Source organism: Helicoverpa armigera, chromosome 31 (assembly GCF_030705265.1).
Source record: "Helicoverpa armigera isolate CAAS_96S chromosome 31, ASM3070526v1, whole genome shotgun sequence".
Taxonomy (NCBI): domain Eukaryota; kingdom Metazoa; phylum Arthropoda; class Insecta; order Lepidoptera; family Noctuidae; genus Helicoverpa; species Helicoverpa armigera.
Genome location: NC_087150.1, coordinates 1,760,154 through 1,783,802, shown reverse-complemented (window position 1 = coordinate 1,783,802; position 23,649 = coordinate 1,760,154). Strand labels below are relative to the sequence as shown.

The window sequence follows — 23,649 nt, the reverse complement described above, 5'->3', positions numbered from 1 at the left end:
ATTATAGTGCACGTGTATTTGTGCAGACACAAGTGCACTCACTATTCCTTCACTCTCATAGCGCGATGGGACGGTGAACCGACACGACCGGAGAGAGATCAGGCGCAGGACCGACATTAACGTGCTCTCCGATGCACGGGTTAATCAATCACCAACTTCCAGACTACGGGCTGCTTTGTGAAAATTTCTAAAACTCACAAAGTGATTTCGGCCCGACCCGGGACTCCAACCTGAGACGTCAAGCACAGCAGTTACGCTTGCGACCACTAGACCAACTTGGCAGTCAAGGTATTATATTTGTCAAAGTTATGAGAAGGTTCAACATTGTTTTACGTAAGTTTAAGTTATATTATTGATATATGTTTAATTTTTAGGGTTCCGTACCCAAAGGATAAAACGGGACCCTATTGTTTTCGCTCCTCTGTCCGTCCCTCCCTCTGCCACCAGGTTGTATCTCATGAACCGTGATAGTTAGAGAGTTGAAATTTTCACAGATGATGTGTTTCTATTGCCGCTATAACAACAAATACTGAAAACTAGAATAAAATAAATATTTTGGGGGGCTCACATACAATAAACGTGATATTTTGTCAAATTTTTGCTTTATATCGATAACGGCAACAAGTAGATGCGGTTTTATAAATTAATAATGGTACGGAACCCTTCGTGTGCGAGTCCGACTCGCACTTGGCCGGTTTTTTTTTTGCAAAACGTGTTTTCTTTATCTCTTTATCTCTGACAAAAGCCTAAATGCCCTTCGGCATACAAAAAATTGCAAACTCAAAAGTGGATCACATCTTTCAAGTTCATACATCAAAAAAATCGAGTGTTTTTAAAGATAAGATTAAGATAGGCATCTTATAAATGTGCTGAATTTAAGTCTAGATAGATAGACTCAAGAATTCGCAGAATTCAGGCAAGTAAAGTGTTTAAGAACAACTATTTTGTAGATAATGTGACGTATCATCATCCTCCGAGCCTTTTCCCAACTACTTTGGGGTCGGCTTCCAGTATAACCGGATTCAGCTGAGTACCAGTGCTTTACAAGAAGCGACTGCCTATCTGACCTCCTCAACCCAGTTACCCGGGCAACCCAATACCCCTTGGTTAGACTGGTGTCAGACTTACTGGCTTCTGACTACCCGTAACTACTGTCAAGGATGTTCAATGACAGCCTAATGAGGGCCTATAGTTTAACGTGCCAACCGAAATGTGACGAATGGGCTAAGAAATATTCTAAAGGAACTGGTGTTAGGTATGTTTGTTTATTTTATTTTCGATAATATGTGTTACTTCGCCATTCATGCGAGATTTCCCTGGTACAGAACTGTTAGTCACACCGCATGTATCTCGTGGTGTACTCGCTCTAGCAAACAGTAACAGATTGCGCGCGAACATTACTAACATGTCCGCGACACTGCAACCGCCGCGCGAACACATGCTAGCTGTGGACTAAATACAAATTATACACAATGCGCGTGAACAATTTCGATGAAATCTCGTCATTAGGATACAATGTTGTGATTAAACTGTAAAATGGCAATTAAGTAATCTTCATTTGTAAGTTTTCTTTATTTTCTTAGTTCTTTTAACCTACAGACAGACATATGTTGCTGGGGAGTTTGTTGCGCCACTTCTTCTTCCCAGCAATAACACATGGGAAGTGGTGAAAGGCGGGCGTTTTGGGGGGCTGACTTTTGTTTTTTTTTTTTGACGTTCGAAAAGTGTTGTTTTGCAGCCAAGTTTAAGTAAATGATTTTTGACTTGGATTTTAAATAGTTTTCTCTTGTATTTATAGCTATTAATGGTGAGATGAAGGGCCTCATACTCTTACTGCTGCTGATCGCGTGTGTACTCGCGGGACCTCGTGTTGATCCGCTAGTGGAAGCCCCAGTAGGCCTCATACGAGGTCTGCGCAGTGAAGATGGAGACTACGACATGTTTCTAGGAATACCTTACGCTTTGGTGGATGAAGACAACCCGTTTTCGGTAAGAGAACTTTTTATTAAAATATTTTTATTCGACTTTTTTAACGATATACATATGTTTTCTGCCAGCATCCCTTGACTATAAAAAGTCCCGATAAAACGTAGTCATCCAGGCTGTTTTTTTTTCAAAACGATCCTCTCCTGAGATAAGTTAACAAACTAACTCTCCAGCTTTGTAATATTATTTTATGTTTCTTTAGATTGAATAAAAATAAATAAATGCTGAAGTCTTCGAAAGTAAAGTCTGAAATCACCAACCCGCATTGAGCAAGCGTGGCGATTAGCGCTCAATCCTTCTCCTTGTGAGAGAAGGCCTGTGCCCAGCAGTGGGACGATAAAAAGGCTGTAACAGTAACAGTAAAGTCTCCGTATTTTTGGACAATAAATAACTTCAATCATAAAAATATTTTACCTTCCAGGAATCCACACCCCACCCTGGCTTCAAACAACCCTACTCCGCCTATAGCGACGATATTTTCTGCCCCCAAACTATCAATAACATCGTCACAGGCACGATCCAATGCTTGCAACTGAACATCTATGTACCAACCACTGCCGACTCGAGTCATACATTACCAGTAATGGTATTCTTCCCTGGCGGAGCCTTCGTCAGAGTACAAAAAACAAGAGAAGAATACTCCCCGAAGTTCTTAATACGTCATGATGTCATTATAGTGACTTTTAACTACAGAGTTGGGCCGTATGGTTTCTTATGTCTGAGCGAACCAGGTTATAACAACCAGGGATTAAAAGACCAAGTTCTAGCTGTGAATTGGATTAAAGACAATATTGGAGCGTTCGGTGGTGATGTTAATAGGATAACTGCGTTTGGACAATCAGCTGGGAGCATGTCTTTAGATATTCATTTGTTGAATTTCGAAGGTTTTTTTAATAGAGTGATTTTGCAAAGCGGCGTTGCTATTTCGCCTTGGGTGGTTACTGATGAGAATGATAGATTTATTTATAATGTTGCTAAAGAACTTGGTCATAATTTTGACAATGTAACTGAAGTTATAAAGTTTCTATCAACTAAAGATCCTTTGGAAGTGATCAGAGCGTCCAATGAACACCTGTATTTTCGTAACAGAAATCCTGTGCCAAGACCTTGTGTAGAAAAAATTGGTAACGATATGACTTTGAAAGATTTTCCTATTAACTTAGAACCTAAAGTTAAAAATATAGACATAATGGTAGGACATACAAACAAGGAAGTTAAATTTGTGTACCCTGACAATGCGAGACCAGATTTTTATAGGAACTACGATTTCAAAGATGAACTATTATTTGTTTTTCCTGAAGACATTAACTCGGATATCGTTCAACAATTTTATATTGGAGACGAAACTCTATCTGAAGAATTACAAAGCAAAATCCTAGATTATAGCTCAGATTTCGCTTTTAGCTATCCAGCTGAGAAATCAGTTGAAAGATATATAAATGCTGGAGCTAGAAGTGTGTATAAATACATGTTTTCTTACGAAGGGGGTAGGAATAGAGTGAGTATTAACAGGAACTTCACAGCTAAAGGAGCCTCGCATTCAGATGATACTACGTATATATTTGATAATGAAATGTTTGAGGGTATGCAGCCGAGTGAGAAAGATCAGAGGATTATAGATGCCATGACTACAATGTGGACGAATTTCGCTAAATATGGGTGAGTTAAATAATGATATAGTTAAAATCACTACCTAACAAACTTTTATACTTTTCTTGTGTTTTTTTATAATCATCGGCACGCATCTTGAGCACGAATTTTGTGGTATGAAGTGAGGCGCGGGGGCGGGCTAAAGCGGTGATAGGCCCGTAGCGCATCGCGTCATAGCCGTCACTCGGGATTGGTTCTTTGCTAATAAGTCACTTCTGTGAAAGTCAGTGTTCAAGATTCGTGCCGATGATTTTACTAGCTTTTATAAATGAACGTGTAAATCAAAAACTTCCGGCTCCATCATCAGATCAGTTCGACAATACCATATTATTGTAATTGTCATTTGAACTACTTACATATCAAGCTTTTTCCCAACAATTTTAGGTTCGGGTTCCAGTCTAACTGCATGCATCTGAGTACCAGTGTGCCACAAGGAGCGACTGCCTATCTGGCCCCAACACGGTTACCTGAGCAATCCGATACTCCTTGGTTAGACTAGAGGTCAGGCTTTATAGCTTCTGACTATCCGTAACGACTGCCAAAGATTTTCAAATGACTACCGAGACTCATCATTGAATCTTCAGAAACAATGATGATGATTAACCATATAATCGAACGATTCCTGCGGCTTTACTTAGCAACGTATTTCTCTTTTTCTTTAATTTCATAACTAATTCTATATTTCCAGTGACCCCACGCCATCGATAACAGATGTCACCCCAGTAAGATGGCGTCCAGCACAGCTGTCACGGCGGCCATATTTGAACATAGACAACGAGTTAACTGTCAAGAGCCGCGTGTTTCACGACAGAATGGCTTTCTGGGAGATTTACTTTAAGCTGTACGTGGATAAATTGAATAGTTATAAGGGGATTAAAGATTTGAAATGAAGAAAAACTTTCTTTTTTACAAATAAATTGAAGAGAGTTTAAAAATATACCTAAAAACTTGTCCGAAGCTTGACAAATAGTATACTTAAAACTGCATGAAAATCGGCATACATACACAGTGGAGTAGCATGTGTCAGTGGGTCGTCTTAGGGGCGGAGTGCAGCTCTGAGGGAGCCACTAAGGAAGGCCACTAAGAATAAGAAGGATCTGATATGCAGGTAGGCTGTGACTATGGAAAATGATCAATAACCTTAGCAGATCTACTTAAAATAGGCCTTGGAACTTGGGCCTTGGCCTTGGCAAGTCCAAGCCTTGGATTATTTTCTTACACATACATAGTTACAAATGATGCTAATATAAGCGTGTTAAAAACAAGATTCACCGAGGTGTGTCCTTAGGTAATCCGATTTAAGAAATAAAAATGCTGAAGTATTTTGCAATGATTATTTATTTATTAAAATATAAAAAAAAATATAAATTTAACATAGCACCAACGAGCTATATCTACCATAAAGTCCTATTTTACCGCCATATTTGTTTTCAAAAAGAACAGACCACAGATATTACATTCTAATTATTATGTGAAACTAATATTTTTTCTTGCATTTTAACCTACACTGTCAACTTGATTGTAACAAAAAACCTCATTATTTACAAAATTTCTCCCAATTATCCAAATAATTAAATACTTGGAAAGCTTTTATATACATAGTACCTCGTACAAAGGATCAGTATGGCCATCCAACGAGGTAATGCTGCCAGCCTCTTGGGTATGCTCCCAGTTCACAGCGATGGGGATGAATTTTTTGACGCGTTTTAAATATAATGTTTTTATTTTTATTGTTTTACTAGGATATAGATAGTTTTATTGTGTTGTAAATATGAAAAAAAAAACCTTTTTATATTGTTTTGTCGTTCAATCAATTACTTTACAACTCTATGGTCTGTGTAAGTGTTGCCAATATAAAATATTACAGGTTGCGTTTGATCCAGCTCAGGTAAGCTGTCACTCGCATGTAACCCGTCGAGAAACCGTTCTGACATCCCATGTTCGACTGGATTGAAGTGACCCCGATCTGAAATGTGGAATATGGTAGATAATTAAACATATAGTCGTGCCTAGAATAGATTTAATTCGTCTATTGCGCTCTGAGGGAACATTTAATTAGAACAAAGCAATAAAGAAATAGAATTAGGACAAAGCTGGTCTGCTGCAGCATTTTAGGTTTAGTAGTTTTGCGTTTTGGTGTAAAACGCAACATATACACAGTCATACTCAATAAAAACTAGAATGTTTTGGATCTAGTCAATGGAAGACCTTTAACGCTCATTTTGTCTTGACTCAAAAAACACAATCGCACTAATATTTTACATAAGTGTAGAATCATCGGCACGAATCTTGAGCGCTGACCTTCACCTGCGCAGAAGTGATTTATGTATTAGCAAAGAACCAATCCCGAGTGACGGCTATGACGCGATGCGCTGCGGGCCAATCATCGCTTTACGATGCCCCCACGCCTCACTTCATACCACAAAAGGGACCCAATAAATTACTTAATACTAAAAAAATTGCTGCTTTTAATCCGGTTGCGGAAAGAAGTTCCCTCAACAACTAGCGGATCATAAAAAAACGTATTTAAAAATCATCAAAAACTCACCAACACATCGGTCCCATTGAAGTATTCAGGGGCCACCAGGGGCCCGCCTAGGTCGCCTCCACAGGTACCAAACCCATTCGCCCCACTAGTACACAAGATCTTGTCAGTGTTGTACGCCGGCCGCTGCGGGAGCCCGTAGTAACATTCATACCAGCTGTCTATTACAGGTACTATGACAGACTGCTGGTCGGTTTTAGGACCTACTTGGGACCCTGTGGAGATTGTTAAAGGGGTTGTAGTAGGTTGGCGTAATAGATGGCTGTGATTGTAAGATATTTAAATGGTGAGTGGTTTCATTGGTTAAAAACTTACAGCCTTACTTATAAACGTGAATTAAATAATAAGTTATACTTAAGGGGTGTTTAAGAAAAAATCTTACAAATAAACGTGGCTTAAATAAATCATTTTCTTAGCAATGTCTTAAATGAGCTGTCAAATTAAATAGCCTCACACCCTTGTTTAACCCGCTAATTAGCAAAATGGCTGGATTCGTATCAGCTGATTTTTCATTTCCGGTTTATTGACAGCTCAACTTTTTAATTTTATATTTTACGGATGCCATTGTTGCCATTACTCAACGTTTTGATGACAAATATTTTTTTAAGCTACCAACATTCCGGTAGTGTTGAGAAATTAGTATGTTTTTATGTCATTATCTGTTCATTACTTAAGACATGCTTAAGCAACGTTTATAGGTCAAAATAATTTAATCACTTCTTAAGGCTTTAAGTAGTAATCAGTTAAAACAATACTTAGAAGGTGATTTGTTGATTTTTATAAGTAAGGCTGTTAATTGTTAGCTTAGCCGTTGGATTAGGTAGAGCTAAAGAACTAATTGGTTTAGTGGTATAAGAAATTCTATTCCAAACGGTAGTCTCTCTCTTGTCAAAGTGGCTTATGGTGAAAAATGTGCGCACGATTTTCATACTGTGCACGCAAATAGAGCCCTGTATTAACCTGTAACTCCACACGTGGCTCACGTGGCAAGTGGCTAAGTGGTTAAGTATCTAATAAGAAGAACACTTACAATCACTGGTCTTCCCGAACCCGGAGACTTTGGCGCCAATGCCGGCAAACGTGTTGTTCACATCAGACTCAAATGGCAGGGTCACTGGGGACATGTAATCTGAAAAATACATAAAGAAATGGATTACATATCTATAGTAATATATTATAAAGAGGTAATAAGTTTGTGTGTAGGGGGTAATCTTCGGAACCGGTGATCGGATTTCCAAAATTCTTTCACTGATACATAGCTACAATGTTCCTGATTGCCATAGGCTGTATTTTTTACAGGAGTTCCCACGGGACGCGGGTGAAACGGCTAGTATATTATAGACGGCTAACAGCATGTACTACATAAATGTCCATATCGCTTTTACCACAATGGCATCCAAATCGATTGGTCGGCCGCAGCGTCTGTTCTCTCTAAGGAGATCAGTCAGCTACGCAGGACATATTATAGTGCTCTCACATTTGCTTGGACACAGGTGCACTCACTATTCCTTCACTCTCATCGCGCAACGGAACGGCAATCCGACACCACCGGAGTGAGATCAGGCGCAGGACCGACATCAACGTGCCCTCCGATGCACGGGTGTATCAAACACCAATTTCCAGACTGCGGGCTGCTTTGTGAAAGTTTCTTATTGTAGTTACTGGTTCAAGAAGTCAGATAGGCAGTCGCTCCTTGTGGCACACTGGTACTCAGCTGCATCCAGTTAGACTGGAAGCCGACACCAACATAGTTGGGAAAAGGCTCGGGAGATGAGGACTTACTGTAATTGTTGACGGCGTATCTAAGCGTGAGCATAGCCAGGTCATTGGAGAGAGGTTTGCTGGTGTAACCCGGGTGCACGGATATCCCGGTGACTTCCCGCCGATAGCTGTAAAACAACTGGGTTTCTCCTAGCACCACCTGGTGACAGGACAGAATGACGAACTTTATGAAAGAGAAACTTGCCTAAACATATTTAACATGTCGGATATAAAAGTGGTACAGATTTTTCTAGTTTCATTTCTTTCTCGCTTAAGGACGCGTTTGCAAAATTGATAGGCATGAAATCGAACTACTACATTGACACGGCCCACTCACACAAATGTAGGCATTGTTAGCTGCAAGAATATAGTCAAATAAACAAATTTTGAAACTTGGATAATTTATTTTGTTTTTTATGTACTCAAGTACTTATCTGCGTTTAGATAACCATAAAAATTTTACTGGTTTTGTTGGTTATGTATGATGACTATGATGAAACTTTACCTCCGGTCTTGATGGAGTGACCTGAATGTATATCGTCGGTGTCTGCTACTGGAACTCCGCGACGAATAGAGTTAGGTGTACCGAGTTTGGGCTCGTTTTGTTAGCTATGATGAGACCTGACCACCGGACTTGATGCAGTGACCTGAAGGTATATCCTCGGTGTCTGCTACTGGAACTCCGCTACGAATAGATCTAGGTGTACCGAGTTTGGGCACGTTTTGTTAGCTATGATGAGACCTTACCACCGGACTTGATGAAGTGACCTGAAGGTATACCCTCGGTGTCTGCTACTGGAACTCCGCGACGAATAGATCTAGGTGTACTGAGTTTGGGCTCGTTTTGTTAGCTATGATGAGACCTTACCACCGGACTTGATGGAGTAACCTGAAGGTATACCCTCGGTGTCTGCTACTGGAACTCCGCGACGAATAGATTCAGATGTACCGAGTTTGGACTCGTTTTGTGTGTTATGAAGAGACTTTACCACCGGACTTGATGGAGTAACCTGAAGGTATACCCTCGGTGTCTGCTACTGGAACTCCGCGACGAATAGAGTCAGATGTACCGAGTTTGGACTCGTTTTGTGTGTTATGAAGAGACTTTACCACCGGACTTGATGGAGTAACCTGAAGGTATACCCTCGGTGTCTGCTACTGGAACTCCGCGACGAATAGAGTCAGATGTACCGAGTTTGGACTCGTTTTGTGTGTTATGAAGAGACTTTACCACCGGACTTGATGGAGTAACCTGAAGGTATACCCTCGGTGTCTGCTACTGGAACTCCGCGACGAATAGATCTAGGTGTACCGAGTTTGGGCTCGTTTTGTTAGCTATGATGAGACCTTACCACCGGACTTGATGAAGTGACCTGAAGGTATACCCTCGGTGTCTGCTACTGGAACTCCGTGACGAATAGAGTCAGGTGTACCGAGTTTGGACTCGTTTTGTGTGTTATGAAGAGACTTTACCGGCGGACTTATGGAGTAACCTGAAGGTATACCCTCGGTGTCTGCTACTGGAACTCCGCGACGAATAGATCTAGGTATACCGAGTTTGGGCTCGTTTTGTAAGTTATGATGAGAATGAATAAATATATATTTTATTTAATACAAGTGATGGTTTCATGTGAAATAAAAGAAGGTTTTGGATTCATTTTAATTTATTCACAAATTTTTCAGCCCTAGAATATTTTTTTTTAAGTGCGAGGAATGTACCCTCAGCTTCATATTCCGTGACATTCTTGGGTCAATCAATTCTGGAAGAAGACAATTTTGGTAAAACTAATTAAATTTATCTCCATTTTTTCCTTCCAAAATTGTTCATCTCTTTGTATGTACTCATATTTGACTTTGCCAGGGCCCGTCCAAATAGCAAACACGCAAGTGTCTTGCCTAGTAATGCGTAGCTGTCCTTGTATTTGGTAATACCATTTATGTTTTTTGTTTACCGTAAATAAATTATCACTAGGCAACCAAAAATCAACTTTTTTGAGTTTAATGGCATCGTCTGGCTCCAAACCATATGCCGAAGATGGACATTTTATTTCTATTATTCCAATCTCACACTTTCCGTCGGGGGTTGCTCCAAGAAAGGGAAATTCTCGGTCTATGAACAACCCGCACTTTTCAATGGGCATATTCAAGATCGCTGCAAGTTCGCGGATGGCAGTCGCTTCATTGCTTCTGCCATGTTTTATTGACGGGATATTGCTTAAGTCTTTCTGATACAATATTTGTTTTATTAGTGGTCCACACTCAGTGGTTATGCGACGTTTACAGACTGCTGCGAACCACGACGCTGTCAGCAGTTTCCTTCTAGTTTCTAGCCATAATGTACTGCCACTCTGCAAAACTGTGTCCCTTTCTAAATTTACCTTTTCAGTCTCCGAAAGTTCTAATGCATTTAAAAATTTATTTTTGGCCTCTTCAAATTCTTCCTCGTTCATGTCCACCTTTTGGCAACTTTCACCATAATAGGCATCTTTAGATGCAGATGGCTTTGGATTCTTTTTCTTTTTAATTTTTCTGTTGTGCCTTTTTTGATTTAAATTTTGGCGTAATTTTTCTAGCCGAACAATTTCGGGATTGGCATCTGTGCCAAAAATATATTTGTGTACTGCCGACTGAAGGACACCCGTGTTATAGGACACCACGGCTGCAGCACAACGAGCAAGATAGGACCCCCGCTGGGTAAAGTTCACTCTTTTGCCTCCTATAAATTTTGCAACTCGTGCATTAAAACTTTCCACTGCATTATTTGTTTCATTGTAAACAAAACTACAGGAATGCAGTGAAAGACGTTGGGCCAAATCTTCAACTTTTGAAAGACCCGTAAGCTGTCAGTTCTGGCACCATATTATTCACGTTGCGTTTTTTGACGTCATCACTACAAAAATAAGTTGCGCAGTTGGAGTGATCACCAAATATATGATAGGGACCATTTATTATATCATTTTTGATACCTCTTGCCTTTTCTTCGAAAGCAACGTTTTTATTGGACCAATATTTGACGCTACTATCAATGCCCCAACGTATACGCAAATAATTTTCTTTCAGAATCTTTCGGCCCCTTATGTGGAAAGAAGTATTACTACAAATTGCTAGCAGGCCTTTGCAGTAATTTCTTAGTAAATGATTTTTACATTCGATTTTACCCACAGTTATGTTATCATAAGGCCTTGCGTTCCTAATGCTAGCATAAGTGCTTGAATCACCATCTGCTATAAACTGGTGGTAGATAAGTCCATGCATACCAATGGACTTTTTGAAGCCCTCTGTTATTACAACTGCTTCTATAGCGGTAGAAGGACCTTGAAAATTTTTAAAACAAGCATGTTTCCTAGGTAATGCCCCTTTATTTTCTGCTCGTGCACAGATATTGCAGAATTTATTTTTGACACCATAATATAATACTTTTTTTGAGTGCATGCCTACGATTGCACCAACACCGGAGGAAGCACTGTAATTGGTTCCATAAGAGCGCTTGGACCAACATGCATCACCCGATACAGGTATCATAGCTAACCCATCTGTATTTACACTTCCAATAGCTAAAGCATTGTCTTTCTCCTCTTTACCCGCCTCGATCATGTAGTGCTGCGCAGCCTTTTTCCACCACCGACTTATTATGTCATGCTTAGCTTGGTACAATCGTACTGACATTGGTGGCATATTTACATGACACAAAACAGTATTAAGCTGTGTAACCCCAGCACCAATCGTCATTATACCAGCGACAATTTCTTCATTCACGTCCATTTTATTTTCAGTTTTTTTGGATGATTCTAACGTGAATTCAGCACCACACATTTTGCATTTAATTGAAAAGGTCGAGTGAAGCCCAGACCTTTTTTCACTCAATAGTTCAATTGTACTCAAATTACAATTAAACATAGACTTATGATTGCTGATTCCTTGTAATTGCTCCATAAAATAAGCCATTTCAATAAGCCTTCTTCCTGAAATCTGATAGGTTACTTTTTCTTCATCCACAGCGGTCTAGAAAAAAATATTTAATTTGTCATTTGTACCAAAGGACGTTAGCAAAACACAATAATAGTACATGTACAAGTCGTAGTAAAGAAATATGATAACTTACGTAAGATGTCTCCAAGTCATTGTTATTGGAAGTACTACAATCTGTTTCTTCTGAATGCACCTCACTTATGTCACTAGAATTGCGACTCACTTCTCGAAGTCTGTGAAAACAAACGAATTAATTTGACAGTTCTCAATTATGATGAGCATTCCATAAACAAATGATTACCGTCTTATATTTTCCAATGCATTTTTTCTGGAAAGCACTTGTTTACGAGAGCTTTTGCCAAACGTTCGACTTCTCGGCATCTATAACAACAATTGAATATTCATAGTTATTATGTACTCAAACATTTTATTATAAAAAAAAAAATAATAAAAACGAGTCCAAACTCGGTACACCTAACTCTATTCGTCGCAGAGTTTCAGTAGCAGACACCGAGGGTATACCTTCAGGTCACTTCATCTAGTCCGGTGGTAAGGTCTCATCATAGCTAACAAAACGAGCCCAAACTCGGTACACCTAGATCTATTCGTCGCGGAGTTCCAGTAGCAGACACCGAGGGTATACCTTCAGGTCACTCCATCAAGTCCGGTGGTAAGGTCTCATCATAGCTAACAAAACGAGCCCAAACTCGGTACACCTAGATCTATTTGTCACGGAGTTCCAGTAGCAGACACCGAGGGTATACCTTCAGGTCACTTCATCAAGTCCGGTGGTAAGGTCTCATCATAGCTAACAAAACGAGCCCAAACTCGGTACACCTAGATCTATTCGTCACGGAGTTCCAGTAGCAGACACCGAGGGTATACCTTCAGGTCACTTCATCAAGTCCGGTGGTAAGGTCTCATCATAGCTAACAAAACGAGCCCAAACTCGGTACACCTAGATCTATTCGTCACGGAGTTCCAGTAGCAGACACCGAGGGTATACCTTCAGGTCACTTCATCAAGTCCGGTGGTAAGGTCTCATCATAGCTAACAAAACGAGCCCAAACTCGGTACACCTAGATCTATTCGTCGCGGAGTTCCAGTAGCAGACACCGAGGGTATACCTTCAGGTCACTTCACCAAGTCCGGTGGTAAGGTCTCATCATAGCTAACAAAACGAGCCCAAACTCGGTACACCTAGATCTATTCGTCGCGGAGTTCCAGTAGCAGACACCGAGGGTATACCTTCAGGTTACTCCATCAAGTCCGGTGGTAAAGTCTCTTCATAACACACAAAACGAGTCCAAACTCGGTACATCTGACTCAATTCGTCGCGGAGTTCCAGTAGCAGACACCGAGGGTATACCTTCAGGTCACTTCATCAAGTCCGGTGGTAAGGTCTCATCATAGCTAACAAAACGAGCCCAAACTCGGTACACCTAGATCTATTCGTCGCGGAGTTCCAGTAGCAGACACCGAGGGTATACCTTCAGGTCACTTCACCAAGTCCGGTGGTAAGGTCTCATCATAGCTAACAAAACGAGCCCAAACTCGGTACACCTAGATCTATTCGTCGCGGAGTTCCAGTAGCAGACACCGAGGGTATACCTTCAGGTTACTCCATCAAGTCCGGTGGTAAAGTCTCTTCATAACACACAAAACGAGTCCAAACTCGGTACATCTGACTCAATTCGTCGCGGAGTTCCAGTAGCAGACACCGAGGATATACCTTCAGGTCACTCCACGTTAGCAGTCACCAAAGTACTTCATGATCACGTGCGATGAAACGTTATTTTTTAGTGAAATATTTACAATATTGCATAATATTTTGGTGTAATGATAAAAATCAATAATCTTACCTTAGAAGGATCAAATTTGGTTAGTCGAATATTTTGTATTTATACAGCGATCTTTTTCAACACGAGCAGCTGGAAACGAGCGATACAGTGTCCTCTCACGACGGCGGCCGAGCGCAGACTGACTCAGAATGAGGCTTTCGCACAATCGTGGGTCGGAAGGAATACAAATAAAATAACCCCTATTTCAAGCTGTTAAGACTCATCGTTAGTAGCAAAATATGTGAAAAAAATTGGTTTTGTTTTTATTTTTTCTAACCTTATTCATAGCACAATACTGTATTTTTTTTCCTCACATTTAATCTTGACTATGTTTGCCTATTTACAAAAAATAAATCAATATTAAATTACTTTATTCTTAGTAGAAAATTGTACCTAAACTTGACCCGGAATCATGAATTTTGTAGAAAGGGGTTACGAAATAACTTTTTTATGATATCAAAAATTTATTTTTTCAAAAAAAACCTTCCTCGCGTTTATAGTTGAAGACCCAAGCTATAACTAGGAGTTATTTGTCATATTTGATTTGGCTTGGTTTAGTCGCAAAATGTACCGAAAAACAGCTTAATTTTGCTCAAACTGCAAACGCGTCCTTAATAAAAAATATTAGTAGCTTTATTTCGCAGTTTTGCTTGAGTCTTGAGATGACCAGTTAATCCTGTAACTGACTTACCGTCAGTTGCACAAAGCTCCATTAAAGTTATAGCTTCTTTAAATCTATTGCTGACTCTTTCTGTGTCAACAGGATAAAATATGACAGCAATAGATTTAATGAAGCTTTAACTTTAATGGAGCTTTGTGCAACTGACGGTTATTCGTATAGATGGAAGTCCAGTTTCGTCTTAGAAACCCCTAATGCCATCTCCCACCTCAATCTTCCTTTCCTGCAGCAGCTTTGAGCTTCTCCTCTCAGTAAATAAAGTATTTTCCCCTATAAACATTCTAGCAACTTCTTTAAGGTTTTAAGTATCCTGACCTCAATCTTCCTTCCCTGCTGGTAGCCATCAGACCAGCACTGCGCGGCTGTGAGCACTTTCTTCTTACTGACCAGCGTCCCACTGCAGATTGACATCTGATTGGAAACCAGCGTGATGATGAGACCGGCCTGGAATTGAAGAAGATAGAGTTAGAAGGCAGTGAGTGACAGGGATGAATGGAAGAGTAAGACATATTGCGCCAACCACAAATGAAATTGGGAACAGGGCAGGAGGAAGAAGAAGAAGATCAATAAATCGGGTTGGGGAAAGGCTAGGCAAATTTTGCTGAGAAAAGATAGAAAGTTAAACAAGCATGCGCAGTTTCCATAAAAGCGATTCCCTTATGGTGCGGTACTGTTTGTCACACCGCATGTATCTCGTGGTGTACTCGCTCTAGCAAACAGTAACACATTGCGCGCGAACATTATTAACATGTCCGCGAAACTGCCACCGCCGCGCGCTAATACTATGCTAGCTGTGCATTTGTCATATTTTTTCAAAGCATCATCATCTCCCGAGCCTTTTCCCAACTACATATGGTGGGGTCGGCTTCCAGTCTAACCGGATGGAGCTGAGTACCAGTGTCTTTCAAGGAGCGACTGCCCTCCTAGACCCAGTTACCCGGACAGCCCATTACCCCTTGGTTAGACTGGTGACTTTCAAAGCACTAGCATCATCTAGCCTAAAGACGAGGTTCAAGCTCTTGCAAGACTGAAATAAAGAAACTCACCAAGTAAGGATTATCCTTATAACCAGCTGGCATTCCTCCGATTATCCGAGAGCTCATCTGACGCATCTCCGCCTGCCTGATCCTGGCTGCTTCAGGTATGCCTACATCTTCGTGGTAACCTACAGTCAAATTACAATAATTAGTAATAATGATTCCCGGGGGCCCAGTAAGTGAGGTGGCGAGTCTCCACCTGCCATTTTTACATGTATTTAATACATTGTCATCGACAGGTGCCATAGTTCCCGTAGTTTCCCCATTCCTAGTCCATTAGCATCCCATCACAATAGCCCAAATAGTTTTCATCCATAGTTAGCAATACTTCAGCGCTGAACCGGGGATTGTCCTTGGGTACATTTCTATAGTGTATACAGGGATAATCGTCGGTTTTGTGTCACCATTTCATTAAAGTTGTCTCAAAATGGCTTCAGCGAGTTGGCTTCGGCCCCACGTTCGTCTCCCAAAAATCCGGGACTCTGTAGTCCCGAGTGCAGTCATACATTTGTAATAATATAAGTATTAGGAGCCGTGGCTCGTGGCTAATTATCAACCAATCTTAAGGTTAAACAATAAAGTAAATAAGGTTAAATAAAAAAGGTAAAAAAAAGTAAGTACTTACCGAGCCCAAGAGCCTGGGCCACTAACCCAACGACCACACTGAATAAGATCAGGAGCTTCATGGTAAATTCACCTTGGTCTACCGAACAATGTGAAAGGAGGGAAACACACAGAGTATTTATAATATGTTGACAGATAACATTAATATCTTAAGAGCTATGACGTGTGTAGGAAAGTGTTTTTAAAAGTATGTTTTTTCCCGTGGGTTTGGTTACTTTTATTAGGTAGGTTTTTCAAAATCAGTCTTGCCTTTTCTGGGGTCCTTGTATATGGTGAAGAAGTTAGTCGCGTGCAGGCTTCAAAACAAACAGGTTCTCAGTTTTACCCTGTATGTATGTTTGTTAAAAAAAAATTAAGATTGCTTTTCAGACTTAAGATTCTGATTAACTGGATGTCTACTAAATAAAGGGCTTAAGAAGGAACGTGATGGGGTTTAGTCAGTAAGACTCTGACATTCCCTCACCGCTGCTAACCCACACCGGGAGGGGTCAGGTGATGATTTCCCATTAAAAAAAAGTATAATGTTATATAAACAAACATACATGTCAATGTTACTTATGTCTGTTCAGTACTTAACTTTCAATAAATTAACATACGTAGGTACTTCAAATTCTATTATTGCGAAGTAAACACTCCAAAAAAAGGGACTTTACATGTTGTAAGTATTATAATTACGTTTTCCTTATTATTTCCTGAAAATATTTTACGGCATCTAAAAATCGGGCCAGGTGCGAGTCGGACTCGCGCACGAAGGGTCCCGTACCAGAGCAAAAAAATCACGTTTGTTGTATGGAAGCCCCCCAAAATATTTGTTCTATTCTAGTTTTCAGTATTTGTTGTTATAGGTACATCATCTGTGAAAATTTCAACTCTCTAACTATCACGGTTCATGAGATACAGCCTGGTGACAGACGGAAAGACGGACGGGCGGACAGAGAAGCGAAAACAATAGGGTCCCGTTTTAACCTTTGGGTACGGAACCCTAAAAAAAAGATTTAGTTGCTGATTGCCTTAGACTTAGGTCTAAAACACCCGTGCGTCGGAGAGCACGTTAATGTCGGTCCTGCTTGTGATCTATCTCCAGTGGTGTCGGATGGCCGTCCCATCGGGTTATAAGAGTGAAGGAATAATGAGTGCACCGCAGTCCAAGCAAATGTGCGTGCACTATAATATGTTCTGCGCAGCTGGCTGATCTCCTTATATGCGAATAGCCGCCGTGGCTTTTATGATTTAGCTGGGAATCGAACCCGAGACCATTGCAGCCACCAAAACATTATACTTGATATTATTAAGCTGAAGAATTGGTTTGCTTGCTTGCTAATCTAAGAACGACTGTCAACGACTGGGCTTTTATGAACAATTCTTTCAATGTTAGATAGCTCATGTATTGAGGAATACGATAGGGCTATTTTTACCCGGGTGCACTAAGTAGTACCCTCAGGGAGTGGGTGAAACCGCCGGTAAAAGCTAGTCAATCCCTACTAATATTATAATTGCGAAAGTTACTCTATCTGTCTGTCTGTTACGCTTTCACGTCTAAACCACTGAACTGATTTCAATAACATTTAGTACAGAGATAGAGTTGACCTTGAGAAAGAACATATGATAGTTTTTATCCCGAACTTTTGAAGAGTTCTCTTGGAAACGCGATATAACCGAACTCTACGCGGGCGAAGCCGCAGGCGGAAGCTAGTAATTTTCTAATTGTATTTTCCTATGAAATTCTTATATGACCGGTGCTTGAAGATAATTAGTGCCAAGTTATTAGTAGAAGTACTTGAACTAAAGTGTTCTGCTTTTCTTATTGTAATTATCATGATTACGTCATTAAAATTGAAACATACAATCCTTATTATAATTTCTAAATTGTGTCACGTTATCTACCACATTTTACTCATATATATATATTTGTGAATACGTGCCAAACTTTTTGACGGTTCAGATACTCTGGAAAAGGCTAGGCAGACAATGAGCAGGATTTTTAAATTTTATCTAATTTCGGATGTCACGTTAAACTGTAGGTCCCGGCTGTCATTGAACATCCTTGGCAGTCGTTACGGGTAGTCAGAAGCCAGTAAGTCTGACACCAGTCTAACCAAGGGGTATTGGATTGCCCGGGTAACTAGGTTGAGTGGGTCAGATAGGGCAGTCGCTCCTTGTGGCACACTGGTACTCAGCTACATCCGGTTAGACTGGAAGCCGACCCCAACATAGTTGGGAAAAAGGCTCGGAGGATGATGATAAATAAAACAATTATTCGGTTTAATTTTAATAAACCATTTATTTTTGACGTTTTAAAAACGTTGGTAGCCTCACCATACATTCTTGGCTACTTGAGGTTGACCTAAATTAGCTGTTTTTGCTTTCAAAGTTACTGTAGATACACTAACAGTCGTATTGACAATCTTTGTAGTCACCCCTTTGCTGGTAACAGTAGTTTTATCTTTACCTTTATCTTTACCTTTAGTCATTTTAGTAGTCTTCTTATTATCTTTAGTAGTTTGTTTGGTTTTGTTATTTTTCGAGTCTTTAGTAGTTCCTTTGCTTTTCCCAGATTTGTCTCCTTTTAGTGCCATCAGAGGGACTGTATTTGCTAAGGGGTCTGATTTCTTCTTTTTTGTGTCAATTGTTTCGGTAGTTGTATTTGTAGTGGGTTTGACAGTAGTAGTAGTTGTTTTTGTAGCGTTAGTCACAATTTTCTTGGTTGTAGTTGTAGTTTTGACTGTAGTTGTAGTAGGTTTAACTGTAGTTGTAGTCGTTGGTTTTTCTTGCAATTTACCAACGATGTCGTTGTAGATTTTAACGAAGTTCTTGTTTCCATCTTTTTTGTTACTTCGTAAAAAGTCTTCGTTCACAAGCTTCACATTAGCCTCTTCATTAATACCTTTTAAATTATCATTGGTTTCATTACTGCCGTTTATTTTTGCTTTAACAACATCCAACTCTCTTTCTAAATTATTCAATTTATTTATTAGTTGTGGATCTATGAGTCCTGAAAGACTGTCATTGAAAAGACTCTTTCTCTGAGCCATTTCTCCATCTCTTTCTTTTTTAAACTCTTCTATAGAAACTCCTTCACCAGACTTAATGGGTGGTGCTGCACTCTTTCTCATGTCCCCTACGTTATTTTGGTCCCATAATTCAAACTGGTTGGAATACCTACTCTGGGACATATTTTGTGCAGACTTAGGTATCGATGGCGTGGGTCTGACGAGACCTTTTAGTTTAAGGATCCTGGGAGGTACATATTTAGCAGTACTTGGTGTTGTCGCAGTGGTCGGTATAGGGAGACCAAACTCTTCAGTACCTAAGATACCACGTGGATATGTTTCTACTTTGTGACTGGAAATAAAATGTTCAGTTTGATGTAGTATAAATTATAATGTTTTGTACAAGTAAGTTCGTAAAGGCTGCGAAACCACTGAACCGATTTGAAAAATTGTTTCACTGTTGAAAAGCTATACTATCCCTCGGTATCATAGGCTATATTTTATTCTGAAACAGGTAGCAATTCCCACCGATGATGAACCGAAATTAAAAAAACCAGCCAAGTGCGAACCGGAATCGCGCACGAAGGGTTCCGTACCATTATTTAGAAAATGAGCATAAAAATCACGTTTGTTGTATGCCCCAAAATATTTATTTTATTCTAGTTTTCAGTATTTGTTGTTATAGCAGCAACAGAAATACATCATCTGTGAAAATTTTAACTCTCTAACTATCACGGTTCATGAGATACAGCCTGGTGACAGACGGACGGACGGACGGACAGAGGAGCGAAAACAATAGGGTCCAGTTTTACTCTTTGGGCACGGAAGCTTAAAAAAACAGAACCTACTTACAAATATTAGATAGTATAAGTACAAAATCTTACATCATATGAACAGGAGTTTTAACATCATCAAAACCGCGTTTGAAATCGTTGTAAGCTTCCAGCTGTGTATAGCGAACCACTTCAGGCCTATGACGATAGTACGGTTCCTTATTATATCCATCTTTCATTGTAGGTACCTTTACACGCTTATAAGACTTGTGTTTCTCGTTCTTCTCTTGTTTTAGCTTCAAATGATTCTTCATCTTCGATTTCGACTTTTTAGAATCATGTTTTTTGTGAGCATGCTTGTTATGCTTTTGTCTTTTAGTGTGCTTCTGTTTTTTATCTGTGTGCTTATGTTTCTTGGACTGTCTGTGTTTTCTCATCGTGTGCTTCGCTTTTTTTGACGTATGCTTGTGTTTTTGTGTGTGCTTCTTTTTATCAGATTTTGTGTGCTTTTTCAGTTTCGACCAGACTTTAGATTCATTTGAAGATGCATCTGTTTCCTCTGTTGACGGTTGTTTAGGCGTTGGCGATGTGTATCTATTCAGTATGTATTTTGGGATCCCTCCGGTAGATTCTTCCACCCACATCCTCTGCACTGATTGGTATGTAGACTTCTTTATTGACTTACTGTCAGCTCGTTGCTTTATCTTTGCTTCCTTAGCCAATCTCTCTGATCTGTATGTGATCTCTTCTGGGAATAGAGTCACGTATCTCTCAGTGTTGTACTCTCTCTGTCTCTCTTGAGAGAATTCTATGGAGTTGGAACTGGAGTCAATAGATTCACCTGTGTCAACGTTTTTTGAATTCAGTGACGACTGTGCACTTGTTTCTTTATCGTTTGTAGCTTCTTTCGAATCCTTTTTAGAATCATCAATTTGTTCTTCCGAATTCTCGTCTGTTTTTTCGTCTTTTGCATTACCTTCTTTAGATTTTTCATCTGTTGTTAAGTTATCGTCTAAAATCTCTGAAATCGCTCCAGATTTGTGTTGGTTTTCGTGGGATTCTTTGTCACTACTGTCGGCGTCTGTCTGTTGTTCTACTGATTTAGATTCTTCTCTCCCTCTCACGGTACTCACTTGGTTTTCTCTTGATGTATCTTCTTTTTCATTGACTTTAGTTTTAGTATTAACAAACTTGCCTTTTGTAGCAATCGTGTAATCAATAAACTTTGTATTAGCCGTAGGTTTGTAGGTTGTGGGATTTTTCCAAAGTGCTTCTATTTTACCTTTCAATTCTCGCCTAGCATTCGGGTTAAGGTCTGTATAATGATCGAATATAATAGATCGAACTGCATATTTAACGATATTGACTAAAGTATCGGTATTTCGTTTATATTTCGCCTTTCCATAATTCTTTAAAGCTGTCAGTACTTTATTAAATTTCTCTTGACCGTCCTGCATGTATAGAGAATTGATGTAATCAACAAATTCCTTAACCTTCTTAGAGTAGTTTTCTTCTTTTAATATCTGCGCAAGTAAACTCATATTGGCTTCAGTTTCAGCTACAGGCTTTGCTCTAACCAGTTCTAATATAGCTCCTAACTGCCTCCTAGTTTCAATATTTTCAATAATTTCGTAAAACTTGCAACCTCTGTAGTGGTATTTTCTAATTTCGTCGTTTAAAATTAAGAAAAAGTCTTCGAAATCATCGTTTTCATAGTTGTTTAGTATGTTTATAGCTTCCTGTATAAAGGCGGTTATAGTTTTAACCTTTTTCGTGTTAGTGTCACGACGTTCGTTTTTATTCGGTATAAAGTTATCTTTTTCTTCAGGCATCAAATTGTCGACATTTTGTAATATTATGTTTGGGTCGTAATTGCGTTTACGGGCCCTTGTAAGAGTGTGTATGTGGCCTGTAAGAGCATATTTGTTAATTTTATTCACGGAGAACTATCTACCAAGAAATTAGTGCATCAAAATGCGGGGTTAGGGGAATGAGGAACGTTACTAGCTCCGTAATTACATGACTCCTATGGAACTCCCATTATTTTCTAAATAAAATCCCCAATCAATCAAGACCAATCTTTGACAGATTGGTTATGATTTGACATGAACTATCTTCCTTACGACATCTCCACTGTCTTTCCTTACACCGTGTTTTTTTTTAAATATATATTTGTGAAAATAGATTTATAAGACAATAGATTAACGCTCAATCCTTCTCCGTGTGAGAGGAGGCCTGTGCCCAGCAGTGGGACGACAAAAGGGCTGTATAATAACACTTACATTAAGACAATAGTATTTCTGGATTAAGTGACTAATAAAACAAAAGACAAGAATTTAATATAATAAGTAAATTATTCTATTCGTTTGTAAAACTTATCAAATATAATAAAAAATAACTACCAAATATGGTGAACAGCAGAAAGCAAGCGCACACTTTCATTTTAATATAAAAATACTAACATTTTTATGAAATCGTAAAACTTGTATTACATTGCATATGCAAATATTTTTATATTTTCTAATCCGATAAAGATGTTACAACTATTTTATTGTTCATAAAACTCGAATAGTAACTACTTTTAAACTAAAGTTAAAGATTTATATTTTATTTTAAAACGTTACGGATTTTTAAAAAACCGTTTCTTTGGTTTTGTACTTTTAAAGTTAACTTAAACTTGGAGTCTCCACTCAATTTCTGAAATCTAATAAATTAAAACAGATTTTGAAAAACTTTTGACTTACCAATCATAATTTAACAAACCAAAACGTAATAAAAATTAAATAATAAGAATGCAATTAAAGAAAACCAACAATTATTTCAACAATCCCATAATATGTTTCTATGTAAAAATCTACATGAAAAAGTAAAATTCTAATATTATAAACATAAAGAACAATGTGACAGTTACAAATATAATTAAATTAAAAGTGTCAAACACTATGTTACTACAACTAATAATACTGTTTTGCTGTCAAAATGTTTTGTATAATTGTGAAAATGATGTTGAGGGTATGTATAAATTGAGTTTCAAATAAGTTGCGAAAATGACTTGAAAAACAAAACCTCTTAGAATGTAAATCATCGTCCTCCGAGCCTTTTCCCAACTATGTTGGGGTCGGCTTCCAGTCTAGCCGGATTCAGCTGAGTACCAGTGCTTAACAAGAAGCGACTGCCTATCTGACATCCTCAACCCAGTTACTAGGGCAACCCAATACCCCTTGGTTAGACTGGTTAATTGTAATAGAAGTAAATGACTAAAATCATAAAGTACTCTAATTACGTCCAGAGACACTCATAATTTTTATATTCAAGTCTCTCCTTAATAGAAACTAATACCAAAAATATCAACACAATGATTTTTACAGAAACAATGAATGAACCAGAACATCATCAAGCCAATCTTCATGATCCGTTCAATGACAGGCATAAAATTGTCGATAGAAAACCAAACTCTACAAGTATAATAACAGCAAAACATCACAAACCACTAGCTAATAACATTCGGAGGATTAAAGAAGACCATAATATTACTGATCTAGAGAAAAACGAGAGAAAACATGACATACTTGAACATCGTCGTAAGAATGACGAAATACCACTAGAAAACCAACAATCTTATTTCATTTCGCAAAACAATCCTTATCTCGATAATCAAGTCTATGAGAGATTATTTCCAGTATTTAGATCTCCAAATAGATTGAACAGGGTCCAATTCTTGAGACAATCAACGATTTCTTCTTATTCAATAGTAACTTATGTATTATATACAGAAGTTAGTGCACCAACTAAAG

At 39.0% G+C, this 23,649-nt stretch overlaps 4 protein-coding genes across 4 annotated transcripts; 1 reads left to right on the top strand and 3 right to left on the bottom strand.

Annotated features, from left to right (window-relative positions):
- The first annotated feature begins 1,703 nt into the window (after positions 1-1,703).
- Positions 1,704-4,544, top strand: LOC110380941 (bile salt-activated lipase). The gene is made up of 3 exons (XM_064043449.1): positions 1,704-1,989; positions 2,408-3,645; positions 4,325-4,544. The coding sequence occupies exons 1-3, from the start codon at positions 1,813-1,815 to the stop codon at positions 4,524-4,526; spliced, it is 1,617 nt and encodes a 538-aa protein (XP_063899519.1). The 5' UTR covers positions 1,704-1,812; the 3' UTR covers positions 4,527-4,544.
- A 515-nt stretch (positions 4,545-5,059) lies between these two features.
- LOC110380944 (brachyurin) lies at positions 5,060-14,896 on the bottom strand. Its single transcript, XM_064043366.1, has 5 exons — positions 14,747-14,896; positions 7,964-8,102; positions 7,212-7,310; positions 6,185-6,396; positions 5,060-5,602 (listed from the first exon to the last, which is right to left on the bottom strand). Exons 1-5 carry the CDS (start codon positions 14,840-14,842, stop codon positions 5,498-5,500), a joined length of 651 nt encoding a protein of 216 aa, XP_063899436.1. The 5' UTR covers positions 14,843-14,896; the 3' UTR covers positions 5,060-5,497.
- On the bottom strand, positions 9,226-14,373 carry LOC126056094 (uncharacterized). The gene is made up of 4 exons (XM_049847695.2): positions 13,774-14,373; positions 12,213-12,292; positions 12,045-12,144; positions 9,226-11,944 (listed from the first exon to the last, which is right to left on the bottom strand). Exons 2-4 carry the CDS (start codon positions 12,290-12,292, stop codon positions 10,760-10,762), a joined length of 1,365 nt encoding a protein of 454 aa, XP_049703652.2. The 5' UTR covers positions 13,774-14,373; the 3' UTR covers positions 9,226-10,759.
- Positions 14,897-18,403: 3,507 nt separating the features above from the next.
- Positions 18,404-22,347, bottom strand: LOC110380955 (uncharacterized). Its single transcript, XM_021341116.3, has 3 exons — positions 22,258-22,347; positions 19,967-21,764; positions 18,404-19,434 (listed from the first exon to the last, which is right to left on the bottom strand). The coding sequence occupies exons 1-3, from the start codon at positions 22,295-22,297 to the stop codon at positions 18,405-18,407; spliced, it is 2,868 nt and encodes a 955-aa protein (XP_021196791.3). The 5' UTR covers positions 22,298-22,347; the 3' UTR covers position 18,404.
- Positions 22,348-23,649: the final 1,302 nt, after the last annotated feature.